Here is a 25,540-nt window from a genome sequence, read left to right on the forward strand (position 1 = left end):
CCCTCAGCTTTTGTTTGTCTGGGAATGCCTTTATTTCTCCTTCGTATCTAAAGGATAACTTTGCTGGATAGAGAATTCTTGGCCAACAATTTTTATCTTTCAGTATTTTGAGAATGTTATTCTACTCCCTCCTGGCCTATAGAATTTCTGCTGAGAAATTTGCTGATGGCCTAATGTGGTAGGGGTGGGGGGGTGTCCCTTTGTAGGTTATCATCCTTTTTTTCCTTGGCTGACTTTCAAATTCTTTCTTTGTCTTTGACTTTTGACAGTTTTGTCTTGGAGATGGTCTTTTTGCATTGAAGTAATAAGGTGTTCTCTTAGCTTCACGGACTTGTATATCTGGTTCCTTGCCAGGTTTAGGAAGTTTCAGGTATTATTTCTTTAAATAAACTCTCTCCTCTCTTCTCCCTCTCTTCTCCTTTTGGGGTAGCCATTACCCTAATGTTGCCCTTCCTAAAAGAGTTGGATATCTCTTGTAGACTTTCCTCATATTTTTTTTTTTAGATCTTAATTCTCTTTCCTCTTCTACCTGTATCATTTCTAGATTTCTATCTTCTAGCTTGCTAATTCTGTCTTCCATATGATCTGCTCTATTTCCAGTGCTTTCTAATGCATTGTCCATCTTGTTTATTGAGTTCTTCAGCTCCAGAATAATTTCTGCTTGCTTCTTTCTTAGAGTTTCAATCTCTTTGGTAAAGTATTACTTCTGTTCCTTAATTTTATTCCTGAGCTCATTGAATTGCCTTGCTTGTAGCTCATTGAATTTCATGACAGCTATTTTGAATTCTCTATCAGTTAGACTGTAATATTCTGTGACTTTAAGTTTGATTTCTGGAAATTTTTCATTTTCTTTTTGTGTATTACTGTGGTTCTTCATGGTGCTTGATAAGTTGTTCCTCTGCCAGTACATTTGAAGAAGCAGTCACCTTTCTTCTTTAGATTAAGCTTTTATTTTTTTTTTAACTTGATTCTAATGATTCAACAGGTTAGAAACTAGAGGTCTCTCTTTTGTTTTGCAGTAAGTGGCACTATAGTACAAGTTTTTGGGGTTTCTTGCACGTGAACTGCCTCTGGTTATGTTTGAGAGTCTGCACTCTGTCACGGCTGTAGCCCAGTGCCTGCCTTAATGCTGCTTGTGCCTCTGGAGTTATTGGTATCTTACTATTGCCAGTGTCTCTGGCTTCACCTCCTAGGGCACAGGGACGGCAGGCACTTCCACTGCAGCTTGGATCTCCTGAGTTGCACTCTCCACTGCTGTGGGGGAAGAAGGGAGCTGGGATCAGCATACCTCTGCCATTTTGGGTATTGTTGGGTTGGTGGGAGCCACTGCTGTAGGTGGTGGCCTAGGGACCAGAATTGTGGATGCCTCTGTGGCTGGAGGGATGAGTTCACAGGCTCCTCTGTCCCTGCTCTTCAGTTACCTGTGTCTGTGAGCACCGCCGCAGCTGTGGGGCCAGAGGCATGTGGCTACCTCTCCTGATGCTACCAGGTTCTCTGGGGCTGCAGGCTCAGCCAAAGTGGCCAGGGACCCAGGATTGTAAGCAACACTTGTGCTGTTGCCCTGGTTCTGCCTCCTCTTTGTATTCCATCTTTTAGATATAAAGATGTATGGGTTTTCTGGCATCCTGAGTGTGTTGAGAAGAGCTGCTCTGTTGAGTTGTGGATGTTTAACTGATCGAAGGGGAGAGACAAAGGATGCATCTCAATTTGCCATGATACTGATGTCAATACCATTATTTTTTAAATAAATATTCTGTAATTTGAAAGCCCACAATTGGCTACAAAAGTATGAGCTGAAGTTTTGAATCTACTACATTGCTTTGGGAAGACCACCATTGTAGGCAGGGGATTTCTATATTGCTCTCTATGTGTGAAGAGAGATAGCAAGAGGATTAAATAATATTATATCCCCAAATGAATCAGGAGTCAGAGAGGTGACTGTGTTGGTGTTACCATATGTGCAGGGTGATGGGGTAGCAGAATAGGTTGCTCATCTAGATACATAAATTTTCTGAAACACAGTGTAATAGTTTCTATGTCATTTCTTTATCTGATACATTCAAAACCTCCCAGGAAGTCTTTGCTGTAAATTCATATAACAAATAGTATCTGAATTGTAAGATGCTTGTGATCTAAATGGCCTCTGTGGAAATGGAGAGAGAAGCCAGCTAATCCAGGATGAACATGTTGTTCACAGTAATAGGAGCCTTCACAATTGGCTACAATGTAGAGATAAAGGAATTCTTCTTACCGGTACTATCTATCTCCCAATCAAGATTGGATGGGAAGAGTGACTTCTTTGAATGAGAAAGCAAAGGCACTGTGAAGAAAAGAGAGTAAGGAAGGGGAGGCAGAGAGATTGCCAGTGACAGCAAAGCAGGTACATGGGAGAATCTGGGGAGGCAAGCAGTGGAAATCTTGATGGCAGTTTTTGAACAGTATCAGGGGACTTCCTGATTAGAGGGCAGTGCCTTCTCTTCCCTCCTTCTGAGGCAGAAGCTCTCTATTACTCTCTTGCTGAGTTCCTGGCTCCCATCACTAACTGTAGTATGAGTGAGGGAGTTTTTGATTCTCCCCTCTACTGGAGGGTAAGATATGAGTTCACATGATCTGGAGCCTTCAGAAGATCATTGAGTAATGGACAAAGTTCCTGTTGCAGTGTGCTAAAGCTTGGGAAATTTTGCCTGACCTAGGCTTGGCTGGGAAATAGGTTGTCTCCCAAGAATCCTGACACTCCCTGCAGGCTCTCTCCTTCGTTTTAGCCAACTACCTCCTCTTCCCCTCCCAAGCCACCTAGAGAACACTGCCAATTCCCAGAAGTTTGGAACATCTAGAAGGGCTCTGGTAGGTTGCCAACATTCTCCAAGAGTTGGGAACTCTATAAATGAAGAGGAGACACAAAGAGAGCCTCCCTAGCCATTAACTGCAAGCTTTTTGGGCTCTATGCATTCTCTGACTGTTTCGTAGACTGTGACCATCCAGAATTGTAGACTGGGGTCCAGTCTCACCCAGGAACAATTACAGAGCTCAGTGAACATCCTTGATGTTCACTCACCAAGGAAAACCGGACAGTCTGTTCTGAACCTGAGCCTCCATCTTCAAAGAAGATGGAGGCTAGAAGAAACTGTTCCTGATTCTAGGGAACAGGAACACACAAGCCCAATCTAAGCCTTGGTGTCAGGTAAAGTTTAACAGGCCACTCTTTCAGCCACAGCCCCTGCCAGGTTCTTCCTCATCCCAAACCAGAGCCTTAGCTGCATGCCCTATAGCCCACTGTCCTCTCTGGGCAGATGACACTTTCAGAGAGTGGCTCCTGCTGGCTGAGGTTTCTGACATCTCTTCAGGCTAGGAGGGCAAAGCTACTATGGAAAACTAGAAAAAGCATTCCATGTTCTTACCTGAGCCCAACCATACGGCTTTTTATTTGGGTAGTCCTGGTGAGCACACACCTGCTTCACTCTTGGCCTGGGGAAACAGAGATAATGGATCCCACAGTGTCATGTTTGCAAGTGTCAGCCACTTCCAAATGAACTTCTGAAGAAAACTGTATGAAGTTAAAGTCAGTGTTATCGTTCTGGTAGGCATTGTACTTGGGTTTTTTTGGGTAAGCAAGAACAGACAGAATGCACAGCTAGGGGGCAGTATAACCTCTACTCCCTCTTCTCCAGCCTGACACGTCAAAGTCCCAGAGGCCTATAGTAGGAAGGACACATGATGAGCATCCATTGTGACTGCAGTCCTAGAAAATAGGTTGGGGACTGTTGCTTGGGGTGGCTTGCAGGAGCCTCCCATCTGAACTCATCACTCCTAAAGTTGGTGGGCTACTATCAGAGCTCCAGACTGGAAGGCAATAGCTGGGGTGATGGGATGGGGCTTGAGAGAATGGTCTCAAGGCAAAGCCCTGTCTGCCTTAGAGACTGAGATCCTGGTGACTCAATCTAGGAAGAGTCTCAGGAGATGGGGTCATGGAGAAATCTTTCAGAGAAGTCCTTATGAAACAGTTAGTGGTTATTCCTGGCCTTCCCACAACTGATCCCCTTTTCAGCTACGTTACATGAGTTAAGCTCCTAAGCCCAACATGTAGTAGGAGCTGAACTGATGAAAAGTGGTGACTCAGAATCCATATCTGACTCCAAATTCATATTCCTTGTTTCTCTTACCTGTCAGACATGACTCCCGACCTGATAACTGAGAGGACATGGATCAGGATCTCCCTCTGCCTTTACACTGTGGTGAAATTTTAATTCAGTCCTGTTTCGTAGGTGTAAAATCAAGGCATTGGGCTATATTGCTTCTATGCCCAACTCCTCTATTTTACCCTTGAAGCGTACCTTCAAGGCTATCCAAGGCTAGAAAGTTGAGAAGACGGTTAAAGGAGGGTAAGTGGAGCCAGGTCAGGAGGCGGATTTGGGCTGAATATAGAGGAGGAGAGGGTGGGTCAGTGGTTTCTGGGGTGAGACCCAGACATGCAGGGCAACATTCTTGATCAAGGCTGCTAGAGGGAGCAGGCGTCGGAGGCAGGCCTTAGTGTCAGGCGATCTGCTGGCCTGGGGGTGAGGCAGGTTAGAGGTCCTGGGGAAGAGACGTGACTGTTTCCCCACCACACACGTCCTTTCTCCTGCCTGGATGAGGGCTCTAATGGAAACCCGTAGTAAAGTAAGTCTCTGTCTCCTCACGGACCGACCGGGGACAAGGTGATTCCACCCTCAGGTCTCCTCCCTGCTGAGCAAGCCCAGAGGCAGCACTTGTTTGAGGTTGGCTGAAATGCTTGAAGAGGATATTGCTGAATGCAGGAAACATTTGGGGAGAATTTTTGTTTTTATTTTATTTTCCCTTGCATCCCATGCCCTTTCACTGTCCTCCTACAGAGGCAAAGTAAACCCAACTTTGGGCTGACTACAGAGGAGCCTAATTTGGCCTCAAAGGCATTACTCTTCCTTCCTTCTGTAGAGATAGGGGATGGGAACGGCTTGTGCCCTGGATAGGACAGGAGCAGGACAGGACAGGACAGCAAGTCCCACAGCACCCCTGGTCTAGGAAAGAGCAGCAAGGAGCGGAACAGCCTTGAATGGGAGCCAGGGGTGGGGGGAGCCAGTGCAGGCCCTGGCCCCAGGAGAGGTGGGGGGATGCTGGGAGCCAAGTTCTTGGGGCTCATTTAGAGGTGGGGAGGAAAGAGAGGATTGGAAAGCATGTCCTCCTCCATCTGGGGCAGGGAGAGGTTCCCCAGGTATCTCAGGTCTGTCTGTGGCCCACAGTAAGGTCCTGGGGTGAGAGGTGTTGAAAGGCTAAGCATCTGGCAAAGCTTCTGGCTGAGTCAAAGGCAGGCTCAGGTATTAGCCTTTTGAAAGGGGTTTACCAGGGGATCAGCTCCTGAATCTCTACTTCTGGGCTTCACATTCTAGGAGGGGTAGTAAGGTAGAGCAATAAGGGTGCAAATTCCACAACAAAAACTCAGAATATCACATATATCGTGTCAACTGTGATAGTCTTTAATAACATGAATATGAGATATATGTACAGAAATAATAATATATGGGGATATGGCAAAATATTCACATTGTTATTCTCAGATTCAGGGGCACAAAGAGAATTTTAATTACTTCTTAATAAGTTTGGTATAATTCCAAAATTTCTGTGACTTTTATTCTGAGAATAATGTTGTTCAAAGTTGCCTGAACAAACACAGGGGAAAGACTTGGGTTGCATGAAGTTTGGGATTGAGGCCCAGATTTTAATTATGATGCAGGAGCATCTTCTCAGGGAGAATAAAAGGCTCTTTGCTTGGAGCGGTAAGCTTAATGCTCTTAGCTCAGACCCCCTGGGACTTCCATCCATATATTGCTGCCTGTGTCTCACAAGTTCCAAATGCAAGACGTACAAAGGTGGTCCCTATGTGAATTACTTCCCTGACAATGGCCTGTAAGTTTTAAATCCCAGTCAGCCTTGTGGGACCCCTAGTTTCAGTGGGAGTTTGCCCATGAATAATATTTTCTCTGCTAGCAAGAGAGATTCTTTTTTTTATACGGAGACAGTATTTTTTTTACCCCTTCTCCCTGTCTCCCACTGTCATCTGATGATTCAGGGTACATGTCACTCTAGAGCTCCAGCCCTGGGAACCCTTCTCCAGATTGTAGAGAGAAGGAGACAGCACAGTGGAGTGGAAAGATAACTGAATCAGACAGATGTGCGCCTGTTACCTGGGGAAAGATATTCCAACTCTAAGCGCTCCTGGTCATCAACTATAAGATGAGGTCAATTATTTCCAACCTATGAAGCTGTTCAGAAAATTCAAAAGGTGAAGTGTATCACATGCCCAAAGAATGTTGGACACCCCGTAGGTCTTAATATTTGTTCCTTCCCCTTTACCATTACCCACGTGTGAGTTTATTAAGCCCTAACAACTATATCAGCTATACCTCTGAGAGTTCCTGTTTTCACCTATGCAGTCACAGAGGCACAGAGAAGTTCAGTAACTGATTTGAGGTCACACAGCAGGGAGGTAGCACACTTGGGCTTCCATCCCAGGGGTTCAGGGAGTATTGTCAGAATGAAGATTACGTGAGGGATCCTACTTGGGTAGAGCGCATGTCTGGCTCTGGGAATGAGCCCACTCAGGTAAAGAGACCCCACACTCCCTCCATCCCCAAGACAGGGGAGTCTGCCATCACCACTGCCTGTCTTCTCTGTCGTGACTACTAACTGCAAGGTGAAGGCCAGGAACTTCATCCTGCAAACTTGGAATTAGAGGCTGTCAGAACAGAGGCACCCTTCCCTTGTGCCTCTCAGGTGAACCATACCAATCGTGCCACCCAGTTTTTCATCAGATATTTTTGATTCTCTGATATGTTCAAGGCACCATTCTAGGTGCTGAGAAGAAAGCAGCGCAACACAGGAAACTCTTGCGTTTGTGGAGCTTTCGTTCTTGTGAGGGGAGAGAGATAAAATAACCATAAATAAGGAAAAGCTATAGAATGACAAACTGGTTTAAGTACTCTGGAGAAAAAATCAAATAGGAAAGGGGCATGGGAAGTGTGGTAAGGGAGTTTTGTGTGTGCATATATATATCTGTATCCATATCTATATTTTATAGTACTGCACATTCCCTTTCTAGTGAGTAATCCAAATATTTCTTCCTCTTTCTCCCCATCACCCCCAGTGTACGTCTCTCCACTGTAATCACTTATGATCTTTGTCCGCCTTGAAAAGTTTAACAAATAAAGCTGGAGGGAAGCTGAGGTCACTTTCCTTCCTGGGCTGTCCCATCCATCTCTCAGAGAGAGATGCTATACCAGGCAGTCAGACCGTATCTGGGGAATCGGCTCTGATCCCAGTGACTCACTTTGTGAGGATGTAGTGCCTCTGGAGGTCATGCTGAGGTGAATGTACGGGAGGGTTGTGGTACCTTAAAGGGCCTGAGAAACTCACTCACAGATGCTCAGTGACCCCAGCTTTGTTACAGCTGAGTGGACATCATGTGGATGTGGACTTACACATGTTTTGTGTAGACCAACAAGCAGAAATACAACCCTGTGAAGAGGTACTAGGGAGAGAGATTCGACACCAACATTAATTAGTATCTCATGATAGAGCTAACAAAAATGACATGGGACATATGCCTGGCCTGAGTTCTAAGTAAGTGGAAACGAAGACAGGATGTACTGTCTCTTGGGAACGCTGTAGAGAGGATTCAGGTGATTTGACCTAAAATTTATGATTTTGTGATTCTGGTGGGATGCCTGAGGGCAGGTGATGGGGATAATAAAAGCTGGAGCCTCCCACTGGGACCTTCTCAGGAATGGGCCCCAGGATGTTCCAGTTGCTTCTGCTGGGCATATTCACAGTGCTCTTCATGAATGAGAGTAAGGCCTGGTGAGGGTGGCACTTGGGTGGGCAAATGGGTGGGCAGAGAATGTATGGGGAGGAAGACAGGGATTTGGTGACTTGACTCTTGGGACTGGTGTGAAGTGGTTCAAGGAGAATTTTTCTTCTTCTCTGTACAGGAGACAGAGTCCTGACATCGAAATGTACGGTGTAGTTCATTTTCAGTTCCTGGGTAAATAATGCCACAATGAGAGGGGACATTTTTTAGTTCTTTACACATCATCTCTCTACCCTCCCTGACTACCCACCACTCTCCTCACTCACTGTTCTAGTGTCTTCTTTCAGCCCCCAGCCTTGGGTGGGGGGGCGCTCCTTAACTTCTTGAAGGGAGTAATGACCCCCTGACAGAAGCTGGGAGGGGTGTCAGCATCCTTCTTGTGAGTGTGACACCACCCGTGTATAAATGTTTACAGGTGGGGGCAGGCTTCTGGAGCAGAATCCCTCTCCCTAGAATTCTGCATCAAAGTTTTCCTCTCTTTCTTTAGTTTTTCGATTTTGCAATTATTGTAAAGATTTTAATGGAATGCAGTGTCACACACCTATGAAGCAGTGTTGGAAGTTTAATTTATTGCTGTATAACAGGAGTTGTACCACAGACCACTTTTACTTTAGTGATCGTGTTACAGGTAAGCAGGGGTAGAAAGAGACAAAAAATATTAACAGTGGTGCCCACAGTCCCTGGACTCAAGATGTGGAGGGAAACTGGGACCAGGGGAGGGTGAGGAAAGTGGGATTCTCCATACACAGACCTGGGATGGAGGCTGCATGGGAGGCAGATGTCTTTTGCCTGGTCCTATTTAGAGAGACACAGATGAGATGCAGACACAGCCTTGGGGCTCATTCCTGTGTATAGAAAACTTTGAGGTTCTGGGGAGAAGTCATCGCTTAGAAGACGGTGAGAGTAAGCAAGGTGGTCACATATGCTTTCCTCTTTTGGGAGACATCTCTACCGTTACTCAGCACTATCTTGCAGGCCTTGTGAAGAGGGAGTGTTCCGAGTACTTCATGACTTAGTGAGAGAAACATATTGCTGTAAACATGACAACAGGTGTAATGGTGGAAGCTGTCTCCCAGAAAAGTCAAAGATATTTGGACTAGAAGGAAAGGAAAGTATATATGATACTGAACAGGTTAGCTACAAATAAAATGATTAACATTTTGAAACCATCTCTCCCAGTAATTTTTGCCCTTCCCTTACCCAATGGCAACATCATCTTACGTTTTCTTTTTAATAATGTTTTTTGTTTCTTTATTAAAAATGTATTAAGAGTAGTTTGAAAAGTGCTTGCTTTCTTCTCATTATATAACTTATAATATAGATTGAGCATCTTATCTATGTTTAGCAAATTGTCATACTCCTTTCTAAGTTTAAGTCAGCTTCCAAAATTTTATTCTTTGTGCTGTCAAATGTCATGAAACATCTCTGAGAATTCCTTCAATGTGAAGTTTTTCAACAGCATCACTTCCTTAGAGACACGTTCATCCTTTACAACTATTTTCCTCACTTAAAACTTTATATTCACCTTCACTAAGTTCTGCCTCCTGCATATCTAGAACTGTTTCTTGAATGGCAGCAGTGTCAGCACTCCCATGGTCATCTTTATCTTTTAACTCCATTTACATTCTATCCAAATCCTGCAGTCTGTGCACAGGACAGTCTCTTACTACTGTGCAAAACAAGGACTGCCTGTAATTCTTTGAATATGGGTGCAAATTTCACAGTTGCATCCTTATCTGCACTTGTAGCTGTACCAGGTATCTTAACATTAATCAATTCATGTTGACTTTGAAACGATGAAACCAGCCTTTACTGGCAGTAAACAGATGTTCTTGTAACTACCATTTTCCTTCAGTGTAGCAACTAACTTCAATGCCAAACGGATTGGGATTTGTTTTTGATTGCAGTCCTCAATCCAAAGTAGAAGTAAATGCTCCACTTCAACCATGAGCAGCTTTCTGTTCCTACTGCAGTTTAAACTAAGAGATGTTGAAGCAACTTTATCTTGTTTTTATATTCATTCAGTCTTTTAAAATATGTTTTGTCTTGTAGCTTCATGTAGGCCTAGGTCTCTTCCTATCTTTGCTTTGCTGTGGCTATTTTCAAATCTTCTAACCACATCTAATTTCATTTCCAGTGTTATCACTTTTCATTTTTTTCTTCTGTCATATTTGTTGACTAATTCCCTCTTTTGATTATCCATTTGTGTAAAATGTCACATGGGTTTATCACTGGGAGCCAAGGAGGCGACACAACTACATGCTTTGCTATCTGTGTGTAACTAATAGATGTTCAGTGACCAATCACCAAGACTTTGAAAGAAGTGATGTAACTGTTACTGTTCATGATGCACATCTTTTATTTGCATAATGATTTTGGAATAAAGAGCTAGTAGCAAAGTTTATGCAATAGTTCACAGTTAATGTTGTTACAACTAAAAGTTCAGCCTCATTGTTGGGGGACAGGTGTTGTTTAACTACACTGTGAAAACTAATATTCGTGCATGTTGAAATGTTGCAAAGGACTACCTGTATCTTATATGAATCTTAGCTATATATTTATATACACATATATATTATTCTAGGGTTTATAGTATTCCTCCTGATATGCAGGCTTATGATGGTTATTAGTTTCTACCATATTCTATTTCTATAAAGAAGAAAATATTTTAATATACAAATTAATTTTAAAATATTTTCAATTTATGTATGCTGGAATTTCCCCCAAATTGTATCGGGTTAGAATGAAAATTATACTTTAACATCTTTCAAAGTAGAAAATATGGTAGATTCTTCCATTCAGGGTTGTTTAATTAGTTTATATGAATAGAGTGGAGATACTAGCAGCAGGTTGCACGTGTGAAGTGATTCATGGGGGACTTACTGTGATGTGTGGTTAGTGTCTAGAATGGTCTCAAATGTCAAAACTAGAAACTAAGGGTAAGTGTCACATTAATAAAGAGATACAGCATGAGGAAGGTAACTGGTAGCAGGAAGAGTAGAAGGTACACATTGAGTGATACAGATGGAGACCGACTGTCACACATTTATAGCTAAGCTTGAAGTGAAGATTCCTAAAGCACTGTGGCAAAGCCCCTAGAGTTTCATCATATCCAGAAGACTCCAGGTCTGGTCTTCCTGAGCCTGTCCTGTATGTTTCCCATCTTGGATTTTCATGAGATTCTGACTCCCCTTTGCCCCATGTTACAACACCCCATCACCCCCTAATTTTCAACTCCATTCTTTATATTTTACAGAACAAACAACTGGGAAGTAGAGGGAACAGTGAGGGAGGCCAGACCCTGAGCAAGTGCAGTAGTTCTAGACTCAGGTCCAGAATTCTCTTCCAGCCAAAGATCCCTTGGTTGGTGGTGGACCTAAGCTGGCAAAACTGATCAAAGGAGACAAACCAACTGTATGGAGCTTTCAATCTGGAGGGTTATTAATATCAGGAAAAACAGGGTTTCTTTTGTATAAATGTGTGTAAAAATCATAGATTTCCAATAGAAATGTGTTCATTATTGAAAAATTGTCAGGAAATCACATCTCAAAACTTTGGATTGCAAATTTTATACAAGTTGCACTTGTATTGGAATCCAGGAACCTGGCTCTGAAACCTCAGTAGGCTCTTCCAATTTGACTTTATGTTTTAATGGACTGGGCTCTAAAACAATTGGTGAATGTTTCAAAACATGCCTTGTGAGTATTCAACACATGTATATGGATTTCTTGATTTATGCTGGTAAGGTGCTGCTAATGGTGACAAAGAGAAACTGGAAAAATGAAAAATTATTTTAACTCTTTCAGCCATTTGGATAATATATTTATTTGTAGTTCTATTGCGGATTCGCTGGGGCAGGGAAACCTGCCCATGGGCCCTCAGGCAGAGGTACCAGCCACCAGGAAGGATGTTATGAGCTGCAACTGGGAAGAGGCTGTGAGTCAGGAGGCTGAAGGTGTTTGCTGTGGAGTTCTTGGGTTGATTTTAAAGCTTTGCTTAGGACTGTCTAGGTAGGACTATGGTCTCTCAGTTGGGACAAGTTGGAGGCTATCAGTATAGTTTATGAATCTCCACAATTTCCATTATAAAAAAGGCAGAACAAGTAGGATAGTAAAAAGAAAATGGCATATAAAAAATCAGGGTCTACTAGAATAGCCTAAGCCCTCAAAGATCTCAGAAATATAGAAGTACGCCATTAACATTCCTTCTGCAAAAATCGAGCTACATTCTGTGCAAGAAAGGAGCTGTAGGTAGAAATGAAATTGAACAGGGTGAAAAGACTAAGGAATAGGCAAAAGTTCAGTTATTGGTAGGAGAGGAAACAAGAGGTAGCAAGTCCTGGAAATTATTATGGAGGTTTCTTTACAAAAATAAAAACCAATTAACTACTTTGCTTTCAGTGCATTCAAGAGATCAAGCTAGGAAATCTCCCCGGTCCAGTTCCATCCCCAACATAAGAATGCTTCTGTACTGGAAAAATACCTTTAATTTAAATATGTATGACATAAAAAGACTGCAAATGAACCTCATATAATAATATGTAAGAAAAGTGAGTTGAATACCATATTAGGGAAAACAAAACAATACCGGAAGAACGTGTCTCTAAAATAGAAACTCAATGTGACATTTCAAAATTAACCAAAAGAAAAGAAATGAGGGAAATAATAGAAACTATGAAAAAACAGCATAAATCAAAATAAAAATAGGTTCAGAGCCTTCTTTAAATGTCAATGGACTAAACGCTCCAATCTAAAGATATAGAATGGCTGATTGGATGAAAACAAGCCTCAACAAATTTAAGAGGATAAAAATCATACCAAGCCTTTTTTCCAACCACAATGGTATGAAACAAAAAATCAGTTACAGAAAGAAAAAGGGGAAAACCACAAACACATGTATACTAAACAACATCCAACTAAAAAAACCAATGGGTCAATGATGAAATCAAAGAGGAAATCAGAAAATACCCTGAGACAAATGAAAATGGAAACACAATTTTCCAAGATCCATGGGATACAAAAAAAAAAAAACCACTTTTTAGAGGGAAATTTATAGTGATACAGGCCATCCCAAATAAACAAGAAAAAACGAAAATAAGCAACCTAAACTACCAGCTAAAAGAAAAAGAAGAATAAACAAAGCCCAAATTGAGCAGAAGGAAATAATAAGATCAGAGAGGAAATGAATAAAATAGAGACCAAAAAGAAAAACCAATAGGAACCCCCCCCCAAAAAAAAGAAACAATAGAAAAAAAAAATCAATGAAACGAGGTGCTGGTTTTTTGAAAAGATAAAAAGAATTGACAAACCTTTATCCAGGCTCACCAGGAATAAAAGAGAGAGGGCTCAAATGAACAAAATAAGAAATTAAAGAGGTGAAATAATAATCAATACTATAGAGATACAAAAAATCATAAGAGAATACTATGAACAGTTATATGCCAACAAATTGGATAACCTAGAAAAAAATGGACAAATTTCTAGAAACATACAACCTGCCATTACTGAATCAAGAAGAAGCAGGCAATTTGAAGAGGCAGATCACAAGAAGTGAAATTGAATTTATAATAATAATGATTAAAAAACCTCCCAGGAAATAAAAGTCCAGGACCAGGGGAAGTCTACCAAACATATAAAGACATACTTAGCCTTCTCAAACTATTCCCCAAAAAAGAAAAAAATGAAGAGGAGGGAACACTGCCAAATTCACTTTATGATACCACCAACATCCTGATAGCAAAACCAGGCAAAGACACTACGAAAAGGAAAATGTCAGGCCAATATATTTGGGGAATATAGATGCAAAAATTCTCAACAAAATATTAGCAAACCTAATCCAACAATATATAAAAAGGATCATACACTGTGACCAAGTTGGATTTATTCCAGGGTCACAAGGATGATTCAGCTTTCACAAATCAATCAATGTGATACACCACATTAACAAAAGGATGGATAAAAATCACACAATATCTCAATAGATGCAGAAAAAGATTTGACAAAATTCAGCATCCATTCATGAGAAAAGCTCTCATCAAAGTTGGTATAGAGAGACCATATCTCAACATAATAAAGGCCATTTATGACAAACCCACAGCCAACATCACATTCAAGTGAAATCTGGGACTTCCCACTAAATTCAGGAACAAGACAAGGTTGCCCACTCTCGCCACTTCCATTTAACAGAGTATTGGAAGTCCTAGCCTGAGCAATCAGACAAAAAAAAGAAAAATACCCAAATTGGAAGGGAAGTGTTAAAAGTGTCATTATTTGCAGATGACATGATAACTTCATATAGAGAGCCCTAAAGTCTCCACCCAAAAATAGTACTAATAAATGAATAGAACTAATAAATGAATTCAGCAAAGCTGCAGGATACAAGATTAATAAACAAAAATCTGTTTCATTTCTATACACTAACAATGAAGCATCAGAAAGAGAAAGTAAAAAGACAATTCCATTTAAAATCGCACCAAAAATAATAAAATACCCAGGAATAAACTTAACCAAGGAGGTAAAAGACCTATACCCTGAAAACTACAAATCATTGATGAAGGAAATTGAAGATCATACAAATAAATGCAAAGATATCCCATGCTCTTGGAGTAGAAGAATCAATATTATTAAAATGACCATACTGCCCAAAGCAATCTACAGATTTAATGCAATCCCTATCAAAATACCCAGGACATTTTTTACAGAACTAGAACAAATAATCAAAAATTTATATAGAACAACAAGAGACCTTGAATTGCCAATGTGATTGTGAATAAAAAGAATAAAGCTGGAGTTATAATCCTCCCAGACTTCAGACTATACTACAAAGCTATAATATTCAAAACAATTGATACTGGCACAGAAACAGACACATAGATTAATGGAACAGAATAGAGAGTTCAGAAATAAACTTAGGCCCCTATGGTCAATTATCTACAACAAAGGAGGCAAGAATATACAATGGAGAAAAGACAGTCTCTTCAACAATGGTGCTGGGAAAACCGGACAGCCACATGTTAAACAATGAGATTAGAACATTCTCTCATGCCATATACAAAAATAAAATGGTTTAAAGACCTAAATGTAGGACATGAAACCATAAAGCTCCTAGAAGAGAACATAGGCAGAACACTTCTTAGTAGAAATTGTAGCAATAATTTTGGAACAGTCTCCTAAAGCAAGAAATAAAAGCAAAAATAAACAAATGGGACCAATTTAACCTAAAAGCTTTTTCATGGCAAAGTAAACCACTGACAAAGCGAAAAGACAATCTATGGATTGGGGGAAAATATTTGCAAAAGATGTGACTGACAATGGGTTAGTGTTCAACATATACAAACAGCTTGTACAACTCAATATCAAAAAACAAACAACCTGATTAAAAAATGGGCAGAAGACCTAAATAGTCATTTTTCCAAAGAAGACATACAAATGGCCAAGAGACACATGAAAAGATTCTCAACATTATTAATCTTCAGAGAATGCAAATTAAAACCACAATGAGTTATCACCCCACACATGTCAGAATGGCTATTGTCAAAAAGAACACAAATAACAAATGCTGGTGAGGTTGTAGAGAAAAGGGGACCCGCTGCTTCTGGGAGTGTAAATTGGTGCAGCCACTGTGGAAAATATTATGGAGGAGTCTCAAAAAACTAAAAATAGAACTACCATATGACCCAGCAATTCTGCTCCTGTGTATATATCTGGAAAAAACAAAAACACTAATTTGTAAAGATACATGCACCCCAGTATTCATAGCAATATTATTTACAGTAGTCAAGATATGGAAGCAACCTAAGGGTCCATCAGCAGATGAATGGGTAAATAAGGTTACTTAACCATAAAAAAGAATGAAATTTTACCATTTGCAGTAACATGGATGGACTTGGAGGGTATTATGCTAAGTGAATTAAGTCAGACAGAGAAAGGCAAATACTGTATGATATCACTTATATGAAGAATCTAAAAACTACAGCAAACTGGTAAATATAACAAAAATGATGCAGACTCACAGATATAGAGGACAATCTAGTGGTTACCAGTGGGAGGAGGGAAGGTTGGAAGGGCAATATAAGGGTAAGGGATTAAGATGTACAAACTATTATGTATAAAATACGCTACAAGGATATATTGTACAACACAGGGAATATAGCCAATACTTTATAATACATATAAATGGAGTATAACCTTTAAAAATTGTGAACCACTATATTGTACACCTGTAACTTATATAATACTGTACATCAACTATATCTCAATTTTTTAAAAGATATGAGGCAAAAGAAAAAGATAAATTGGAATATGTAAAAATTCTGTGCATCAAAGGACAGAATCAACAAAGTGAAAAGGCAACTCATGGAATGGCAAATTGTATACCTGAGAAGAGATCATATTCAGAATGTATTAAAAAAAACTCCTATAACACAGCAACAAAAAAGACAGCCAGCTGATTAAATTGTGGACAAAAGGACATGAATTCCTCCAAAGAAGATACACAAATGGCCAATAAGCACATGGAAAGGTGCTCAACATCACTAATCATTAGGGAAACACAAATGAAAGCCACAATGAGGGCTTCCCTAGTGGCACAGTTTTTAAGAATCTGCCTGCCGATGCAGGGGACATGGGTTTGAGCCCTGCTCTGGAAAGATCCCACATGCTGCAGAGCAACTAAGCCCGTGCACCACAACTACTGAGCCTGCGCTCTAGAGCCCGCGAGCCACAACTACTGAGCCTGAGTGCCACAACTATTGAAGCCCACACGCCTAGAGCCTGTGCTCTGCAACAAGAGAAGCCACCGCAATGAGAAGTCTGCGCACCGCAACAAGGAGTAGCCCCCGCTCGCTACAACTAGAGAAAAGCCCGCATGCAGCAACGAAGACCCAACACAGCCAAAAATAAAAATAAATAAATAAATTTATATTAAAAAAAAACAACAATGAAATAACCCTTCACACCCATTAGGATGGCTACTAACATAAAAACAGAAAATGACAAGTGAAGGTAAGAATGTGGAGAAATTGGAGCTCTAGTACACTCTGGGTGGGAGTGTGAAATTACATAGCCACTGTGGAAAACAGTATGGCAGTTCCTCAAAAATTTAAATATAGAATTACTATATGATCTAACAATTTCACTTCTGGATATATACCCTAAAGAACTGAAAGCAGGGACTTGAACAAATACTTGTACACCTGTGTTCATTGTAGTATTATTTGCAATAGCTAAAAGGTGGAAGTAACCTAAATGTCCATCAATGGATGATGAATGGATAAACAAAATGTGGTATATACCTACAATAGAATATTATCTGGCATTAAAAAAGGAGGGATGGGCTTCCCTGGTGGCGCAGTGGTTGAGAGTCCGCCTGCCGATGCAGGGAACACGGGTTCGTGCCCCGGATCCTGTGCTCTACAACGGGAGAGGCCACAACAGTGAGAGGCCCGTGTACCGCAAAAAAAAAAAAAAAAAAAAAAAAGGAGGGAAATTCTGGCACATTCTACAGCATAGGTGAACTTTGAGGACATTATGCTAGTGAGATAGGTCAGTCACAAAAGGACAAACACTGGATGATTGCACTTCTATGAGGTGTCCAATATAGTCAAACTCAGAAACAGAAAGTAGAATGTGCTGCCAAGGGATGGGGAGTATTGTTTGATGGATACAGAGTTTCGGTTTTGTAGGATGAAAAGGATGGATGTAGGATCCATGTGGAGATGGATGGTGGTGATGGTTGTATAGCAACATGAAAGTACTTAATGCCACTGAACTGTATATTTAAAAATGATTAAAATGGTAAATTTTGTTTTATGTATGTTTTACCACAATAAACAACACAGTGACAATAGTAGCACAAGAAGCAGAAGTGAGTAAATGGAATCAAATTCTTACAGTGTTCTTGGGTTGCTAATAAGGTGGTAAATGTACTAACTTAAGGTAGACTGTAAAGAGTTAAGTATGCATAACTATTAAAAGAATTATTAAAGAATGTATAATTTAAAATGTAATAGAGAAGATTAAATGACCAATACTAGATTAATCTTAAAGGGTCCAAGAAAGATAAGAATGAGAAAATATTCTATAGTTGCATAAAATTCAAAATATTCTTTGTCATAAAGCAGGTTCTGATAAATAAATACATTGAGAACATCCACAAAGTATCATTCCTATTCTTTTATCCATGGGGAGAAAGTTATAAAAAAATTTTTTATTATGTTTTTTCCCTTACCAAAAGATTCTTTTAAGAACCTTGACTTCAAAGATTTTTGCACTCGTCCATGAAACCGGCTATCTTAATTAACAATCTGCTATGCCAGAAATAAAACTTAGACATGACTTCTTCTGAATTTATACATTGTTCTAAGTTTCTTTGTTAAGACTTTGGCATTTATTCTTTCTCCCTTTATGCTTTTCATGCTCTTTCTTACTGGAAGTGCTTAAAGATCTGTCATCTTTCATAGTCTTTAACTTATGTTTTACTATATATAACTTATGATTTACTATATTTAGCTTATGTTTTTCCTTATTTCTTAGGTCTGTACTCTGTAAGCCTTTCTATTCTATGGTCATCTTTTCTACATCTTCTTTCTTACTGTATTCTGGGAGAGTTGCTCATTCTGGTCTTCCAAGTGCCTAATTCTTTGCGCATCTTTTTCAAGAAATACGTATAATATTTCATCTATTGTGGGCTGTTTTTATTTGTTATATTTTATACCAAATATTCCCACCTGTTTATTTTTTATTATTTTGTTTCAACTTGCATGTTTAATTACCTCTTTATATTTTCATTCTTGCTTTAGACACCATGAGGACAGCGGTCAGGCTACGGTATCCTAAGGTCCAGCAGTGCCTTAAATACAGGACTTTTAAAATAAATATTTGTTGGCGAAATTAAAGAAGGGTTTGGAGACGAGAGAAAGAAGAAAACACAATATGGGTATGGAAGAAATGTAACTTTCTTTATGATATTTTTATAATATTAATTAATCACCCTTTTCAGGCCTCATCCTACCAGTTTGTTAGGAATCAGTAGTCAATCCTTATGAGCATACATTTTCCAACCCCTATTTTTTCCCAGGAAGGGAAGGAGCAGGGAAAAGAATTGACCTATCCTCTTTCTTTTCTGAAGCAACTTGGGTATTCAGTGAAAGCACTAGGTTCTGTAACAACCTGCAGGATGTATGTGCTAGAACTGTACAAGTGGAAGACCTGAGCGTGTGTGAGGAGGAGGTGGAGGGTGAGGAAAGGCATCTGGTCATGGGGACAGCTCTCCACAGAGGTTGCTGCTGAGATGTCTAGTGGACAGACCCACATGGCTTCTTCAGACCCCACAGATCTCAGCTTCCTCCATGCCATGCTGCAGGCATGGGAATATTTATGTGACTACTTCTGGTCTCATCTCCTTGGAAGCATACTACAGCTCTTCCCTGTCTAGGGGTTGATGCCTTCCTATGAGTTTGCCAGGGAAGCAGAGTGCAAATACTATCTCTAGAATTCCAGGCATGCCTTCTCCTTTTCTTCTCCAACCCCCAACTCCATAGAGAGTCTCATTCTACAAGGCAGAAAATCTTTTTCTCTTCATGGCTCTGGTACAAATTTCTTTCTATATTCTGCCCTGCTCCTCTCTCGGAGAATAGTATTCATGAACAAAATTTATGAAGACTTAAGTCATCTCTTTTCACGTTGCCCCCTCCCTCCCCATGAGGTCAGAGTTATACGCTTTAATTGGAGTGAGATAAGAAGAACAATACCAAGAGAAAAAAATGAAAATATTCTGTCACAGAAGGAAGGGAAGGATCAGGGAAAAGAACTGGCCTATCTTCTTCCTTTTCTGAAGCAACTTGGGTATTCAGTGAAAACACTAGGTTCTGTAACAGCCTGCAGGATGTGTTGATCTTGTATTCAAGGTGTTCCCTACCCCTCACCCTGCCAGGGGCCAAGACAGAGAATCTATTGATAGAAAAAGAGAGGGCTTTTTCTTCCATATGCAGAAGGCAGAGCCATATGTTTGCAATCTGAAATGTGTGTTTTTAGAAAATCATCGTGAAGAGGTGGCACCAACAATGTCACCCACCCAGAGACTGGAGCCAGAAAAGGACCAGTCATTTCTAGAGGTCTTCGTTGCACAAGCCACGTCTTCTGCAGCACCTGAAGTTTGCCAGATAGACACTCCATTATATTGTTCGCATCGGCACAGTTCTTTAGGCAGCCCCTAAAGGTTAACCAGGGTGTACCATCATCTGCAGAAGGAGGAGAAACAGGTCAGCAAAGAGGTTTCTGGAAAAGCAAACAAACAAAAAAACACCTTCTTTCCAGCCTGCACCAGCATACAAAAACAACCTTGTGTAGTTCAAGGCTCGGTTATTCAAATGTGAAGAATCAGAAGATGTTGGAATTTGGGGGTTTCCCAAAAGAAAAGCAATAGCAGAGTAGTTAAAAAAAATTCCTGGATATGGGGATGTAATGACAGCAGCAATTCAAGGATTGCCCAAGTTGGATGTCTCCACTGGGAATGGTAACCCTGGTTTAAGTAAGGGTTAGAAATACTAAGGAATCGCTCAGCACAAAGGCTAGGAAAACTGAGAAATCATGATGTTTAGTCTTACCCATGAAGGGCCATTTAGTCAATATTTATTGCTAACACTGGCCCCTCTATTTTCACAGTTTAAAACCACCCACAAGGAGGTCCAGGCAGGGACAAAGACAAAGAACTGCCCTCCTCACTCCAACATCCAGCTGTTCTCCACTGGCCGTATTGTGCCTCTCCTTTCCCCTCAGGTAAGTCTCCTCTGTTTTCTTCAGGCTTCTCAAAATACTGATTCCATAGCTACAGACCCCCACCCCTTAGAGACTACCTCTATCTGTTTTTCATTATGGCATGCGATGGGGTAGAGATAGTCAGTCATCCCAGAGTTGAGACTGCCTGAGCTAAAGTAAGGTCCCACCTTTCTACTATGACTAATGTATCCCTGTCTGCTTCCTCTGCCCCTTCCTCCTTCCCCAAACCCACAACTTACTTCTGAATATCCTCCCAGTTGTGCAAGCCTCTTCCATTGTTGCAGTACATATCCCTCTGCCTCTGGAACACTTCTCACCTGGAAACTGGAGGTGGCACATCCTACACTGAATAATTTCTATAATTTGGGCCAGAGAGTAGGGAAGTCGAAGTGAGAGAGGGTCTCACACTGCTATGAAAGGACCCACCTCCCCTTTCAAATTTGAAGTCTACTGGGAGCCCCGAGGGCTTTGTCAGAGATTCATTAAACATGGGAATCTACCTCTATTAAAATAGGCTAAGTCAAAAGAGGGGCTAAAGTTTATGGTCTCAGAAGTTTTAGCCTGTAAAACAGGTGGAGGGTTAAGGAAAAGGGGAACAAAATCAAAACTGAGATAATCAGGTCTTGTCCTCTTCATACTCACCAGGAATATGGTATTCACCAACAAATAGTTCATGGACTGTGCTGGCAAAGAGAAATAAAACATATCTGCAATTTTCTCTAAGATTTACCCTTGCCTAGGGTCACTGTAAGCCTTGTAACACATGAGGCCCATCCTGCTCTCTTAACCTGGAGCCACTCTAGGCTCTTATGTCCCTCCAAAGCCTAGTCCCCCGTCTCGTGGCATATCTGCACCTCTCCCTCTTTTCAATTCTCTTCACCTCTAGAGGGCCTCTCAGCCTCCCCTGCCCATCTCTTAGGATACAGCACAGACTCAAAGGAAAAAGATAAATGCACATTTTTTGTGTGTGTGCCTCATTCCCTTCTTTTTAATTGACCTATGTGACTTTCTTACCTACATGTGCCTGGAAGCTGACAAGGGGGAAAGCATCTGAAATCCATGAAATTGCTACGCTTTGGATTTAGCCAGCTAGTGCCTTAAAAATCAACATTCCACTTCCCCCTTTCCCTTCTTCTTGCTTTTTAATACACTCATCCTTAGCCTTGTCAACTGCTGCTCATGTTTTTTCATCAAACTTAAAATCAGCTCCCATCCCAGCCCGATCCTGCTGGAAGAAGTTGTTGAGTATTGAAATTCAAGGTCTATCTCTGGATTCCTTTCAACCCTCAGTGCTCAGCCTGCCCCTTTCATCTCCTCCCTCCCCCCAAATTCCCCATCCCACACCACTGATCCATTTCTACTCACTTCCATGTTCTTTGTCTGCAAATGACCCGTACAGTACTGTTGGAAAAAAAAAAAACAACACACTCTCTGAAGACCTCATTTTAAAAACCTCACCTCACAGCTTCTGTGAAAATCTTTGCAATTCCTTTATAATCTACCTGTTTCCTTCTGCAAGGGCAGACTAAGACTTTGGTGAATGTCCCAGGGACATGATGTGTTGTGGACAAAAGTCATGGCATCAGAATGACAGCTTCTGTTACCATATGGCTCTCATAAGAGAACTTCTGTCATGTGAACCCCGACCCATTCCAGGATCCTGGACACGTCTCTCCAAATGTCAACCATAGGGACTCACCTCTAAAGCAGCAGAGGAGGATGGGGAGTCCTAGCAGGAGGGAGTTGTCCATTTTGGAGGGAGAAAACAGCAGGTTAGAGCAGGAAGCTGCAAGGTGCCCGTTTATATATCTACCAGGTTGGGCTTCCCCAGGAAGGGCTAGGGGTGGGGACATTGCGGAAGTTCTTCAAAGGCATTTCCTGCTCCTAGGGAAACCAGGGACTCTAAAATTTTTTCTTTTTGGCAAATTGTGGGGAAGAGGGACTGCCTGGGTAAGTCCTGGACCCAATTTACTTCAGTCCTAGTATTCAGGATTTTTGATGCCATGTTCTGTGGTCTTTTCATTATACCACACTGTGGGAGAATACAAGGATAAATCCAGGCTAGGTGGGTTGGATTCAGAGCCATTTACACTGAGATGCTCATTCAAGCTGAGAGAATATATGAGTGTAAATAATTGGAATGCAGGAAGTCCAAAAGAGGGCTAAGCACAGAGCCTTTAAAACTCAGTACTAAAAAAAAAATAAAAAAAATAAAAAAAATAAAAAAAATAAAAAAAACTCAGTACTATAGGGAATGGAGAAGAGAGGTGGAGAGGTTAGATTCAGACGCATTGACAGAGGATACTCGTGAAGGAAGTAGTTTCCCACTGTCAATCATCCTGGAACAAATTAAACCCTGGGGTAGAAAATGAGAGCTGAGGAGGAAACTGCTTCCCGTACTTGGAGTTCCCGGTGGTTGAGACTTAGACTTTTACTAAGAGAGAGGTTTGAGATTACTTCACCTGGAGGGAGGTAAGCTGGTCCTTCCCACTTGATGTCGAGCCAGGAATTGCGGGGGGGCGGGGTGTTACCTCAACTCTGAGAGTGACTAGGTAATCAATTAGTGTGGTGATTGAATGTAAAATTCCTGTAGAGGGGATTGAGCCTGTGGATTCTAAGAACAGCCATATTTAGGATCTCATTCTAAGTTTTCTGTTAGTTTCCTTCAGTTATTCCTATACCTTCCAAAAATTGTGATGGGAGTTGCAGCTTAGTGTCTGCTGTCATTGCAAGGAGTTGAAGGAAGGGTCTGTGCCCATGCTTAGGGCAAAGAAATACAGGGGAAAGAAACAGCAACCTGAAGGAAGCAGACTGCAATAGAGCGCACTATAGGTCTACAGAAAAGTGGGGTAGTAGTCTAAGACAGATGTTGGCTGAAGAGGCAGGGACAGCAAGAGTGACATACGGAAGAGATGCTCTCCAGAATATACTGGGGGTTGTTACTACACGCCCAAAGAGCAAATGGACATTTCCATACAGGGAGGAAGGAGGAAGAGGATATAACTAGTTAACTGCTTACCTGTGGCACCTAGGACTCTGGTGAAGCTTTGAAATAATACCATGAAGTAATCATGTATTACTCTCTAACACACACACACACACACACACACACACACACACACTCACTCTACATCACTTGTTTTTGTGTTCTGCTTATTCACTAGAAGATCTGTCCCTTTCCATCCTCTCAATGCCCTGAAATTTAGCATCTTCTCTTACACTTTTACATTTCTTTCTTCGACTTTTTGAGATCTCCCCTCCTTGCCTTCTAGGAATTCCGTAGTTAATTCTTTGACTAATGGTGGCACACACGAAAGAAGGGAAGGTTTTCTTCCTCTGCCCCACAAGAAACTGTCTCCTCACTTAATTACACTCCGATGATATTATTTTACCACTTCCCCTAAAGCAGGAATTTCCCCCTCTCAGCTTTACTGATCCATCTGAATTACTTGCTTATATTTGAACCCTATTTTATTGACTTACTTTTCTCCTAAAATCTCCTCAAATTCACACTCCCAGTCTTAGTATCCCATAATACCTGATTTTCTTACTGGGCCACATTCGATACCTTTTCTCAGTGCTCCTAATCCTTTTTTCCTATCCTCTTAGGGTACCCCAAAATAACTATTCTTATGTCATAAATTACAGACCCATGACTTAAAAGTGTTCAGGAATGCATTCCTTTTGCCTATTGCCCCAAACCTCATGTGGAGTCTGTATGACCCCTTTACTCATGCTACCCTTCTCTCCATCACAGGGTTCTGGAGGTCCAGTTAGTCCAGAAGAGTAGCCCTGGATTTTCCTCAGCTCTGCGAATGACTAGGTGAGTACTCAATTACATCTTTATGTATATGATTAGAAGATGTTTAGATTATGCACTAGGATTTTTGGTTTGCACCTCCAACGTTACCATGCAAAACAATAAATTGATGTTTCTTGAATGGAAATCCACTTTCCAATCGGTTACCATTATTTTCAAAAGACATAGATCTACTCTCCATGGTGAATACAGTGAAAATATCCTGAAATTCATTGGTCATAGAGGTATTTTCACACAGTGACATTTTTGGATAGGTTAATGGAGCTGGTGGTGAGTGCCAAGATTTGATTTGAGGAAAGAGATCTCACCTTAGGCAGATGCCACATGTGATGAGGAAGGTCAACAAGATGAAGAACCACAGTTACTGTTCCAAGGCAGCTCAATGACCTTAAGCTCCTGGGGTTTTTCCAGTACCCATAGGATTTATACCAGTGATCTGGCAGGAAAAGAACAATTTCTTCTAGATCAGGTTTGAAGGAACAGTCAGATCAGAAAATCTTGTCTCTTTTTCCTCAAGCAAGGGAGGAGCTCAGTTCTGGGTGACTGAGACTACATGAAACCAGAGAAGTTCTACCCTCTTGAGGGATGTGAAAATGGAAATTTCAGACAATATGTGCAGATCCAAGAAAGAACATGAAAGAAGTGTCTCTGAGGAGACCTTCTGTGCGTATTCTTTTCTACCATGAGACTCAGCATCCCCGAGGATTGTCTGGGAGTCTCAGAATTGTTCAATACATCCACAGTTCCCTAGATAGTTCGTTCCTAGAGTGCTGGGGGCTGGAGAAGGTAACGTGGATGTTAAAGTAACTAGGGAGGCAGTCAACAATAAAGAATAATCTACCCATTGTTCCTGTATAGCTTACAGTTCAAATAAAATGTTCTGTATTTTCAGTGTGCTGTTTCAACGACTCTACTATCACCAGGAGAGCTCTATTTATTTATTTATTGAATTTTTGAATTTTATTTTTTTTACAGGTTCTTATTAGTTATCCATTTTGTACATATTAGTGTATATATGTCAGTCCCAATCTCCCAATTCATCACACCACCACCACCCCTGCTGCT

General features: G+C 41.0%; 1 protein-coding gene across 1 annotated transcript; it reads right to left on the bottom strand.

Annotated features, from left to right (window-relative positions):
- Nucleotides 1–19,985: 19,985 nt before the first annotated feature.
- On the bottom strand, nucleotides 19,986–22,406 carry PATE1 (prostate and testis expressed 1). The gene is given in 4 exon segments (XM_065883220.1): nucleotides 19,986–20,052; nucleotides 20,054–20,117; nucleotides 20,895–21,065; nucleotides 22,355–22,406. Coding segments are annotated over 4 exon segments (354 nt in total).
- Nucleotides 22,407–25,540: the final 3,134 nt, after the last annotated feature.

The sequence above is a fragment of the Phocoena phocoena genome, chromosome 8 (genome assembly GCF_963924675.1).
Source record: "Phocoena phocoena chromosome 8, mPhoPho1.1, whole genome shotgun sequence".
NCBI lineage: Eukaryota > Metazoa > Chordata > Mammalia > Artiodactyla > Phocoenidae > Phocoena > Phocoena phocoena.